General features: G+C 41.2%; 1 protein-coding gene across 1 annotated transcript in view; it reads right to left on the bottom strand.

Moving 5' to 3' along the window:
* Positions 1-1,620: 1,620 nt before the first annotated feature.
* LOC144181337 (voltage-dependent calcium channel subunit alpha-2/delta-1-like) overlaps positions 1,621-11,958 on the bottom strand; it is a 36,863-nt gene continuing 26,525 nt past the window's right edge. The window contains exons 25-38 of the mRNA XM_077709738.1: positions 11,434-11,518; positions 11,295-11,357; positions 10,254-10,366; positions 10,102-10,173; positions 9,792-9,859; positions 9,688-9,726; positions 9,538-9,609; positions 7,033-7,185; positions 6,675-6,727; positions 5,570-5,625; positions 5,367-5,493; positions 4,418-4,530; positions 4,240-4,322; positions 1,621-3,138 (exon numbers count right to left, since the gene is read on the bottom strand). Coding sequence (XP_077565864.1) covers positions 3,016-3,138; positions 4,240-4,322; positions 4,418-4,530; positions 5,367-5,493; positions 5,570-5,625; positions 6,675-6,727; positions 7,033-7,185; positions 9,538-9,609; positions 9,688-9,726; positions 9,792-9,859; positions 10,102-10,173; positions 10,254-10,366; positions 11,295-11,357; positions 11,434-11,518 — 1,220 coding nt within the window. The 3' untranslated portion in view covers positions 1,621-3,015. The remainder of the gene's footprint in view (positions 3,139-4,239; positions 4,323-4,417; positions 4,531-5,366; positions 5,494-5,569; positions 5,626-6,674; positions 6,728-7,032; positions 7,186-9,537; positions 9,610-9,687; positions 9,727-9,791; positions 9,860-10,101; positions 10,174-10,253; positions 10,367-11,294; positions 11,358-11,433; positions 11,519-11,958) is intronic.

The raw sequence follows: 11,958 nt of genomic DNA, 5'->3' as shown, positions 1-11,958 counted from the left end.
TTTATTATTTTTCCTTAAATGGACAGAGATCTCAAAAAATATGTTTCAGAACCAATTTGCATAATCAGAGTTGTCTGAACATTAAAAAAATCTGCTTATCCTCACAAGGGTGCTTAAATTTTCCTTTGGGCTACCATTAAATGTCCTATCCATCATTTCAGATCCCATTGCCCTTTTCAATAATTGTTTTTATACATTTTTGTGGATTTTTTCCAACAAAAAACATTCCTCTGAAATAATTTGGATAAATTCAAAATGCTCCTCAAGCACTTGATTTCAGGCATTTTCTGAAATGCGTGTAAAAGTGCCATTTTCATCAGATGGAATGATTAAACTGCCTGCAAAAATAAACACGGCGCCTCTAATGAGAACCTAGCTAAAGCCATTGCTTTGCATAATAAGCCTTTTCGTATTTAGCGTAAGAGACGCTCCCAGTGGGACGCCTGGCTAGATATCAATCAGAAGGCCGACTTGGGATAACAATCCCGAGCACGCCGCCGCCGGCGAGCGAGCGAGCGAGCGAGGGAGGCGTCTCCTTAGCAGACGCAAAATCCAGAGCAACCCCCTCCCTGGGCAGGAAATCTAGCATGTGCTGTTGACATCGCAAGTCATCCGTGGAAGACATGGAATAACACTTTTGGACAAGCCAGGGAAAAAAAGTCAAGGAGATCGATTGGAAACAAGAAAGTACTGCGCTCCTTAAATCTTTCTATCTTGCTTACTGTACTCTAGGAAAAGGGGGACAACTAGGGGGAGTGGGAAGGGGGCTCGGACGTTTGGTCGATGGTGTTTTGGTCGCCAGGTCTTTTGGTCCCCGGTCTTAAGGTGATAGAGAGTTTACTGTTGAAACCAGCTCTCAAAATTATATTCATGAGAGAGAGTTTAATATTCAAGTACTGTTTAATATCCAAGTACTGTTTAATATCCAAATACTGTTTAATATCCAAATACTGTTTAATATCCAAGTGCTGTTTAATATCCAAGTACCGTTTAGAATCGAAGTGCTGTTTAGAATCGATGTACTGTTTAGAATCGAAGTACTGTTTAGAATCGAAGTACTGTTTAGAATCGAAGTACTGTTTAGAATCGAAGTACTGTTTAATATCGAAGGACTGTTTAATATGGAAGTACTGCAGAATATCGAAGTACTGCTGAATATCGAAGTACTGCTGAATATCGAAGTACTGTTTCATATCGAAGTACTTTTAAATATCGAAGTACTGTTAAATATCGAAGTACTGTTAAATATTGAAGTACTGTTTAAACCAGCTCTCAAAATTATATTCATGAGAGATTTTAATATCTAAAACAAAACAAAAAAGTCTGAAAAATGTCTACAATTTTCAATATAAGACAGTGATTGGTCACGTTTAAAATGTCCCCAATGAGTGTATAATTATTATTCTTATTATTTCTACTCACAGCATGCTCCTCTATTTTTAATGTGCGCCATAAAACTGCAACTTGACACGTTTTTTTTAATTGTTTTTTTCTATTACTGCCACAGCTGCAATGGCGGATGCTGAAAACGATTAAAATTCTTGGCGTATTGGTGTCAATTTAGACCTTCACAAATCCAACATGGTGGAGATTGTTCTAAAAAGAACTTCATGACAGAAGTTGACTGTCATAAAATTTTATTCTCAATATTTGCACACAGATGAACACGCAATTTGACCCAAACGTTGGTTTTGTACAAATTATAATGTTTTCCCACAAGTTCCACTTTAGTGCAACATTTTAAAGCACAATCCAGGGAAGTTAAAGACTACGTCCACACATTTTTGAATTTTTCACTGGCATAGTTAGCAAAAAAAATGTTTTTTTTCTATTGCAGACACTCCAAAACCGCAATAATCACAACGCCATTATTAAAATATACCTATGGACGTAGCCTGAAATAAAAATCTGATGCTAGCATACACAGATAAGACACAAAACACACACACACACACACACACACGCCAACCCGTGAAAAGACAGTCGTCGGCATGGGAAAAACTTCAATTGGCATGTCAATTATTAGCATCGAATTTGATCAAATGAAAGTCGATGCCATCCCCCCCAAAAGAGAGAACCAAGGCAGTAACAGCTGATCGTTCTGCAAGACTCAATGTCGCCACCTTGCATAAAGTTTGCAATTGGGAAAGCAGAGACTTGGATTATGGCACTTTTTCCCTTTCCACAATTGTAAAACACAACCACACTAGTTCCACTGCAAGCGCAATATTATGGCTGAATTATAAAGTGCAAGACTTGTTAGTTTGACGGCAGTTTCCATACATCGAAGCGGGAGAAATAGTCAAGACCACGTTTAAAACGTCCAGGCATTAAAACCAGCTTTTTGCAGCAGTTTGAAGTCAGAATTGAGTTTTTTGGGGCGCAGTTCATGATGAAAACAGTGTGAACAGCCTCACACTTCAAAAAGAAAATCCCACCACAAGCCCAGAACCAATAAAAGACTCCATTTGCATCATATATGACGTTGTTAGTTCCGCAAACAGGACATGAAATCCAGTGTAGGTACACAAAAAGTGCAGAAATCGCTATCAAACCTGCAGTAAATAACAGAATGGCATTGAGTACACGGTACCAGAGAAAGTTTTCAGTTCGTCCCGATTGGTTGAGACGTATGGGTGACACTTTTCAAATCTGAGAAGTCCAGAAGGAAGAAGGCTGAGGATTCAGGTTTTTAACCAAAAGCATGAAGTAAACAAGTTCCAGAGACTTTTTTTTTAGAAGAGGAGAAGAATCCAGACCAAAAAAACTTAAAGATTACCAGCAATGTGGCAAAAGTTGGAAGCCAAGACCATTCTATGCCTTAAAAGTAGACCAGTGTGTAGTTGAATAAGACTGACGTTCCTCAACTCACTCCAACAAGGCAATTTCCTGCTGAAAATGGGCGCCATCCACGTGTACCGTCCGAGAGTTCTCGGCTCAATTTCTTGTTGATCGTCATTCTGAGGCATGCTGGTGGAAAGATGGCGACGGGGCCGGCCGGGCGGCCGAGGCAGGTCACGACGGGACGGCGTAAAGCCCGTCGCCCCAAACGACAGAGAATAGCGCCACCTGAAGGGTCAAGGCAAGCCATGGCGAAGGACTCAAGCCAGACGCGTCACCGCAGTCGGCGTCCTCCTCCTGGGATAAGTTAGATACATTTGGATCATTTGCAAATGTTACCAATTGCTGAATGGGCAAGGAAGGCTGGCATTTTGCAGGGAATCATGCTGGTAGTTCAAGATGATGAGGGGAAAACATCAGCCGAAAAGTGAGAACAGATGCAAAGCCAGCCATGATATTAACAGACAATATGTTTAAAAAATAGGGGCTTGTTATGGGGTTTGAGGCAGGGCGTGGTAGGGAGAAAAGATGGATTGAACCAGCAAAGCACACAAGCGGCGGCAGCAATAACGTCGGCGCTACAAGCGGTCGGGCCATCGCCAGACGGGAAACAAGACAGAATGAGTCGAAATGACAAAAAATGAAATGATATTTGAAGGCAAGGCCAAGCAGGTTAGAGTCAGTTGTTGTTGTTGTTTCAATGAAAATGATGACAATAGATATCCATTCTTCCTCCTACTGTGTATTTCATTGTAATGGCAACTGCTGAGTAAATAACAGATGCTTTAATAATGATTAAAAAATAATAATAATAAAAAAATTAAAAAAAATGGTCTGGAAATGAAACTTAATTTGAATATCAATGCATTGACTTGGATGGGAACTGCTATCCTAACAATATGGCCGCCCAAACCAAAGATATTTTCATCAATTGGTTTATCACTACAGTAATCCCTCGAATATCGCGGTTAATGTAGGGTCAACTCTATTATAACGACCTTTAAAAAAAAAATCGTAATACATTCCTTTTAGACTTTGTACTTTTTACTTGATGAGTGATGAGTATGTTAATACTTTTGTCCTTTTTTTCAGTTTATCTTTCATATGTACTGTTAACGGATGCACTTTTTTACATGTTATCGTATCTTGTACTGACCCGGCCCATCTGGCGTCAAATTTTTAAAGTCAATGTGGCCCCCCAGGCTCAAAAGTTTGCCCACTTCTGCTCTAACTGATAGAAACTGATACCAAAAGGAATCAGAACTTTTTAAATGATGGGTACTACTGAGGATTGAAAAAAACAAAACGGATGAATTAAAAAATTAATTAATGAAAAACAAGCAAGCAAAAGATAAAATGGGAGTTGGTTAGATGACAAGCATCCGGGTTTCTACTCACGTGCTGGTTGTTATCGAAGCACAAGGCGGGGCCTTTCCGATAGCGAGGATTCCCAGCGAGCTCGCAGGGATCGGGTCCGTCGGCTAAAAGAGTCAAGTTAAGAATATCCAGTGCTGAATTCCATACGCGTTTGTTCCGAGACGGCCATCGGGGGTGGGAGGAGGAGGAGGGAGGATACACTGCTGTTCGTCTTGGACCAGCGGCATGGCTTCGCAGGACGAGCAGGTGTCTTTGGCGTCGGAGATGACGAAAACCAGGTTGGTGTCGGGAAGCTTCTCGGCGTGATACAGTCTGGAAATTCAACAAATTGGGTCACTTAGACACTTAAGCTTTGCTTTTTGTTATCTTGTGAAAGGATTAAATACTACATGACAAGAAAAATGGGTAGAAAATGGCCATTTAGGTGAAGGAAGATGCCAATGTTGACTTTCGGCCAAATAGGAAAGAGGATGACTGTATTTTTCAGACTAGAACTCAGTATTATGCCAAAGTTTTTGGATACCAATAGCCTAAAATAAAAAAAAAAAAAAATGGCGGTCAGAGAAAAACAAAAGTGAAAAAAAACTGTATAATTCACAGGCTTAGTCAAATTAAAGAAAAATAATACTGAATAATATAAAATGAATTTGAAATCCAAATAAACTGATAAATTCAAATGCATTTTGATTTATGATTTAATTTCTGTGGCCTCACACTCTTTGATGCCCAATCAATTTTAACAAAAGAACAATTTCCCTACCACAAAAACAACCACTCTGGTTAAGATAATGCACATTTTTGGATAAACATGTACTAATGTTAACTGTCCTTTAACGGGTTAAAAACCTCTAATTAGACAGGAATGTGCCATCCAGCCACAACCAAAATCTCCATGTCAGAGGTTCCCAAATGACTTTCTCTGCTTTACATTTTTTTTTGTTTTTTAATGATGCTCGTTAAGCGGAAACGTGTGCGGCTAATGTGCAGGAACGCGGCGGGTCAAGCACTCCATTAGGCGGCACCAGGGGGCATTAAAACGGCGCACGCATAGGCAAAGTGGGGCGACGTTCCGCACACAAGTGACCTGACTTCATTTCCATGGCATGTGCTTTTGTGTGTGACTGAGTTGAAGGTAGATTGTTCCTCACCTGGAGCAGTTCTCGCAGTCCAGCGTTCCTTTAAAGGAGAGGACGTCGCTTTCAAAATAGTACTGCGTTTGCTCCGTGATGCACACTTCTTTATGCAGGATATCCGACGTATCCTCCTCCATCTCCGCTGTGGATTCAGTTTTTTGCGGTTATTTTTGGATACAAACGGAGAAGCTGGAGAATTTTAACCATTTTAGATTCACCTGCATGCAGGAAATTTGGGAAAGTCATGCTGACCAGCAATTGTTGCAGGATGGACCTAAGAGCAAATGCGTAGAAAAGTTAATTTTTTTTAATTAAGATTCACAATTCATGTTTTAGTCCAGGGGTGGGCAAACTTTTCCGCCCGGGGGCCATATTGACTTTAAAAATTTGACAGATGGGCCAGCGTAAGATATGATACAGATAAAAAAGTGCATCCGTTAACAGTACATAGGAAACATAAACTGAAAAAAAGGACTAAAGTTTTAACATACTCATCACTCATCATTAAAGTAAAAAGTATAAAGTACAAAGTCAAAAGGAATGTACTAAGAAATATTAAAATGTCATTTAAAAAAAGAAAATATAAATAAATAAATACATTTTTGGACAACGTCAGCAGGCCGGATTAAAAGGCCTAGCGGGCCAGATGATGCCCGTTTTATTCAGTTCCGGGTTCTTTATACCAGTGGTTTTCAAAGTGGGCGGTACCGCCCCCCGGGGGGCGGTGTGAACTTTCAGGGGGGCGCTGACGAATAAACAGGCGAATGGGGGGCGTTGAAATAGTGAAGGGGGCGATGGAGCAATTACAGTAAAATGTGACGTTGGTGTTTGTAGAAAGACCGGAAAAATTGATTGTCTGTAATAAAAAGTCGACAAAAAACAAGCTTTATTGAAACAAGAAACGTTGTCTGCTCGAGCGCTCACGAGCAGCGCGCATATACCGTATATCACTAATTGTCGCGAGTTTATCGTCGATGCAGGCGACTGGGGAAACCACCACCATCCAGTCAGCCGCAGAGGAGCACACAATAGCGCGCCGGCAACGCTTAACCACAGACGTATGCGCACAGCGACCGGCTTAATGCATCAGCTATCAATTTTTATGATTCGAGGTGAACTGCGCATTGGTCTATTAAAAGAAACGAAATTAGCGAATAATATCTGAGGCGCCTGTCTTCTATTTATTTAAGCTTCGTTCGTTGGAAAGGGGTAAAGAGGGGGGCGTTGGCATTTTGGCCCGGCGGTGAAGGGGGCGGTGGCCAAAAAAGTTTGAAAATCACTGCTTTATACGAACGCAAAATTGGAAATATAAAAATGACTCACCAGGTAGCAGCGGTGGCCCACCAGCCCAAATTTAAAATATCAGCGACAGAGGGCTAAAAAGGAGGAGATAGATTCAATGTTAAATCAGGAGAGAGAAAAAACATAACTGATAACAACACACAGTTGGAATAAAAGGCTGGCGGTTGCATGACGTTTTGATAATACAGCTAACATGTGAGGACCTCCTTGCAGCCAATCGGTCACGTGGTCTTCAGACATGTTCAATCACACACACCGAGTGTGTGCGAGACCACCTAACGGCCCAACGGCCATAATTTATAGCTCCTTGACGTTTGTGCATGTGTAGCTAGTGGCTGTTTTATTTGTGGGTGATATTGCGCAAAGTGCTGTGACTCACCACGTAAACGGAACGCAGGCCCGCCGCCGCCCTGCTCTCCTTGACGGGATCGCAAAGCGACTGGTAGTCGAAAGACTTCTTGGAGGTGAAGAGTGATGAGTTGACCAGGTTTATCATCAGAACCGGGTCGATCATTCCGAAAAAGCGACCGATCTGAACAAAAGGCAGAGGAGGAGGAAGAGAACATCAACTCTACAAGTTTTTTTGAACATCAACTCATTGGCAATCATTTCAACCGGGATGTTGTTACGGGACTTTATTCTGGGGTACCTTTTTGACACAGAGAGCCATAAACAATTCACATTTTCTAAGGATTTTTTGAGAGCCATTCTCAGAATTGAAAAGTCAAAATACCATATTTTCACGACTATAAGGCGCACCGCATTATAAGGCGCACCCTCAATGAATGACATTTTTTCCACATATAAGGCGCACTGTATTATATTATAAGGCGCACTGTCTATTTTGGAAAATTTAATACTTAAGTGCGCCTTATAGTGGTGAAAATACAGTAATTGCTATTGACTTCCAGGTAAAAGCACTCACTACTTCACAGTCACCTCTGGAGCCAGCCATTGTTGATGTTTTGGATTTTTTTTGTATAAAATCTTGCAGTGGGAGAGGAGCTATGTGATGGAAGATTTTGTAAACTAAGATGGCAACGGCATATTTAACTGTTTCAGTTCAGGCGTTTGTGTTTTTTTTAATATCCGACAGTGGTGGTTTTTGGTTTTTGGTTATCTGTTTTTTCCATATATAAGGCACACTGGAATATAAGGCGCACTGTCTATTTTGGAGAAAATTTAAGACTTCTAAGTGTGCCTTATAGTTGTGAAAATACGATACAAAAAGTCTTATTTTGACAACCTTGTTATGCTGTTGCTAATCAATCAGTATAAAGCCAGTGTCGCTACTATTGTTGCATTCAGGACTCACTTCTCTGCATATTTGACCTCTCAGGTTAGTGGAGCGCCATATGCACCCATGGAAAGAGCCATATATGGCTCCAGAGCCATCGGTTCCCTACCCCTGGGCTAAGAGGTTTAGGTTAAGTTTAGTTTTCCTTGACGAACAACTACTTGATGGACTTTGGTGTAATCCGTTAAGGTGACCCAAACATCTTTGCCTTGGACCCCCGCACGTGCGCGACGCCTCCAATGAATGAACAGTCGACGCGCTGTTGGCCCGCAGACTCCCCGAGGACCCCCGGGATAGAAAAGGGGGAGGAGGCGGCGCGAAAAGAGGCGGGGAGAAGCCCACCGAGACGTCCCCAACGACAACTTTTAGTGCTGCTGCCAAACTTCAGAGAGCGCCTGATTTATCCGGCGCACGCTCGGCGCTGATTAGGCAACACATGAAAAAACATTCAGGCAAACCGCGGCAGGGGGGGTCGGGGGGTAATGGGGTCGGGGTAGACCGGCTACACTTTTGGCTGGCTTCCAATTGACGGCGCTTTTGTGTCGGTAAATTAGTGAAATTGTACTAGTGTGCTTCCTATGTTTACTTGTGGATTTGCTTTTTATTCACGCAAAACTTCAGCGGTTTCTCGTTAGCTCAGACGGCAGGTGGACTCCGTTCCCCCTTTTTGTTCTAATCCATCGGTGCTTGGACGTTTGGTCGCCGGTCAAATGGTGACAGAGAGTTTACTGTTGAAACCAGCTCTCACAATTAGATTCATGAGAGAGAGAGTTTCATATCTAAGAGAGAAGTTTAATATCGGGGTACTGTTTAATTGCTAAGTACTGTTTAATATTGAAGTACTGTTTAATATCAAAGTACTGTTTAATATCTAAGAGAGTTTAATATCTAAGAGGGTTTAATATCTAAGTATTGTTTAATATTGAAGCACTGTTTAATATCGAAGTACTGTTTATTATCTAAGTACTGTTTATTATCTAAGTACTGTTTATTATCTAAGTACTGTCTACTATCTAAGTACTGCTTACTATCTAAGTACTGCTTACTATCTAAGTACTGCTTACTATCTAAGTACTGCTTAATATCTAAGTACTGCTTAATATCTAAGTACTGCTTAATATCTAAGTACTGCTTAATATAGAAGTACTGTTTAATATCGAAGTACTGTTTATTATCCAAGTACTGTTTATTATCCAAGTACTGCTTACTATCTAAGTACTGCTTACTATCTAAGTACTGCTTACTAACTACGTAGTGCTTACTATCTACGTACTGCTTACTATCTAAGTATGCTTACTATCTCAGTACTGCTTACAATCTAAGTACTGCTTACAATCTATGTACTGTTTACTCTCTAAGTACTTTTTAATATCTAAGTACTGTTCAATATCTAAGTACTGTTCAATATCTAAGTACTGTTCAATATCTAAGTACTGTTCAATATCTAAGTACTGTTTCATATCTAAGTACATTTGACCGGCGACCAAACGTCCAGTCAGGCATCAATCAGGCATGAATTGCAATTTTGGGGGCTTTAACGCGGCAAAGTTACGTCTGACTCAAGACACGTGCTTTTTGTGTTCATACCTGATCGACGTATTCATCCCGGTTGGACATGACCAGGAATCCGCCGTCGTCCAGAAGGACACAGTCGATGTTCTGCAATGAGACGGAGACGCTTGAACACAAAAGCCGTGAGCGTGCATAAAGAAAAAACAGAAAAAAACAAAATGTCACCCTATGGTTGCGTTTACAGCCGCAGATTTCCTCTGTACACTGCGAAAAGAAAACATTCAGTCTGACGCTATTACACGTTTTTTTACAGCATTGTTCCAACTCACGTTGGTCCTCATGGTGATGTTGATGAAGCTCTCCATCCAAGTGTTGATGTCCAACTTGACACCGACCACTGGGGATGAAGAAGGGAAGAAAATAAAACACTTAAACTCAGTCCATCACGGCCAACCCTGGAATCAACTTTAGTCTCTGAACTAAGAGCGTTTCTTGGAAAAAACTTGGCCGAAGATCACAGAGCGAGTCGGTATGTTGATATGCGGCATGTCACAAGAAATATCACAAAGTGTTTAACGGCAGGTAACAAGGCCACTTCAAAATAAGCCTAAAAAATGCGATTTTTTGTCCTATTCTGACCTGCCGGCTTGAGTAGTTCGTTGTCGATTTTGAGGTTGACGGCTCTGCTCACCAGGACAGAATCGTCGCTCACTAAATGAGAAGAAAAAAATGAAGTTTTCACCAAATTTTGATTGTATAGAAGCAGAAAATATGAGTTGTTATCTACTTACTGTTGTCTCTGAGGTATGGAGTGGTAGTGAAGATGTACAGGCCGTTGTCTAAACTGCGTTTGTAGAAGCTTGACTCGTACGTCTCTGCATTTTCTCTCCAGTTCAAGCCAGCGCTGTCAGAAGTTTAGGAATAGGCAAAATTAGACTCAAAGTCCTTCATAAAGTCCTTCGAATTATGACTTTCAAAGGCCCTTTCTCATTAGGCGTTCCTCAGGGATCCGTCTTAAAACAACTACCGTTTGTTTGGCTCTCTCTTGCAATTACGCTAGAAAAATAAGTATTTAAGCAGACCGGATTCTTTTAATTTGTTTTGGATTCAAAAGGTTGGCCCTGGGGGATGATGCGGCTTGGAAGAAGAAGAAAACAAGGTCAAAAAACTCCATGCGAGTGGAAAATGGTGAGCAACAGCAGGGATCTACATCCTATCTTAACTCAGAAAAGTCAGCAGAAAAAAGCCATGCTGGGGGAATGTCACCATTTCAAGACTGGGGTGGGGGGGCATTTTGGGGGAATAGGTCATAAATTTAGTCTTAAATTTTCTCCAAAATAGACAGTGCGCTTTATAATCCAGTGCGCCTTATATATGGAAAAAAATGAAAACCAAAAACGATAAAACCACCACTGTCGGATATTTAAAAAACACAAACGCCTGAACTGAATACTCAATACTGTTAAATATGCAGATGCCATCTTAGTTTACAACATATTCCATCATATAGCTCCTCCCCCACTGCAAGATTTTATACAAAAAAATCCAAAACATCAACAATGGCTGGCTCTAGAGGTGACTGTAAAGTAGTGAGTGAGTGCTTCATACCTGGAAGTCAATAGCAATTACCGTATTTTCAACACTATAAGGCGCACTTAAAAGTCTTACATTTTCTCCAAAATAGACAGACAGTGCACCTTATAATACAGTGCGCCTTATATATGGCAAAAAATGTCATTCATTGAGGGTGCGCCTTATAAAGCGGTGCGCCTTATAGTCGTGAAAATACGGTACATTTTAAAGCTAGATGAGCTAAATGAAGGTTGTCCTACCTTTTTGGGTAAACCCGGGTGATTCCTCCATCCGTGGCGACAAATCTGGCCGTGACTCCGGGTCTGAGAAATGCAAAGTTAGCTAAAAAATCTGCAACAACGGCGATGGCGGCGGCGGCGTCCGTCCTGGTGTACTTACTGTTGCTTATCCTCCTTCCAGGTTTTGATGAGATCTGAAGTGATGCCAGCATCCAGGAGCAATCGGTTCACCAGTTCCACGTTACCTAAAGAGTAAAAACAGCATCAGCCACATCTGCCCAAACCATTTACGCCTGCCTGTCTGCTGACAGATCAAGAATTTGTCAAACGTAATGTATTTGACTGTCCGTCTTTGTGGGGGCACGCCGAGGGAGGGGGGGTGGGTCGAATGTTGTAGTTTGGGCTTTTTCGGAAACTTAATGGGACGGAACGTAGCGGCAATCTACAGGAATGTGTTAAATAAATGCATTCCGAATATCGATGGCCAACATGGAATGAAATATGATGTGTGGAAAAAAAAACGGATGGAAAAGCAATAAAAATAAAGCCAGAAAGAAAAATAAACCGGGGGGATATATAGAAGACGAGCGGGGACGGGGAAAGAGCTCAGTTTTTCTATTTACACAGCCATTTGAGTTTAAAGAACCTCTAATTAGCCTATGACTTAATCGATGAAACCAGCCAT

This window comes from Stigmatopora nigra, chromosome 23, assembly GCF_051989575.1.
Source record: "Stigmatopora nigra isolate UIUO_SnigA chromosome 23, RoL_Snig_1.1, whole genome shotgun sequence".
In the NCBI taxonomy this organism is placed as follows: Eukaryota; Metazoa; Chordata; class Actinopteri; order Syngnathiformes; family Syngnathidae; genus Stigmatopora; species Stigmatopora nigra.
Note: the sequence above shows the minus strand (reverse complement) of the source record. Positions and strands in the feature narration are given on the sequence as shown.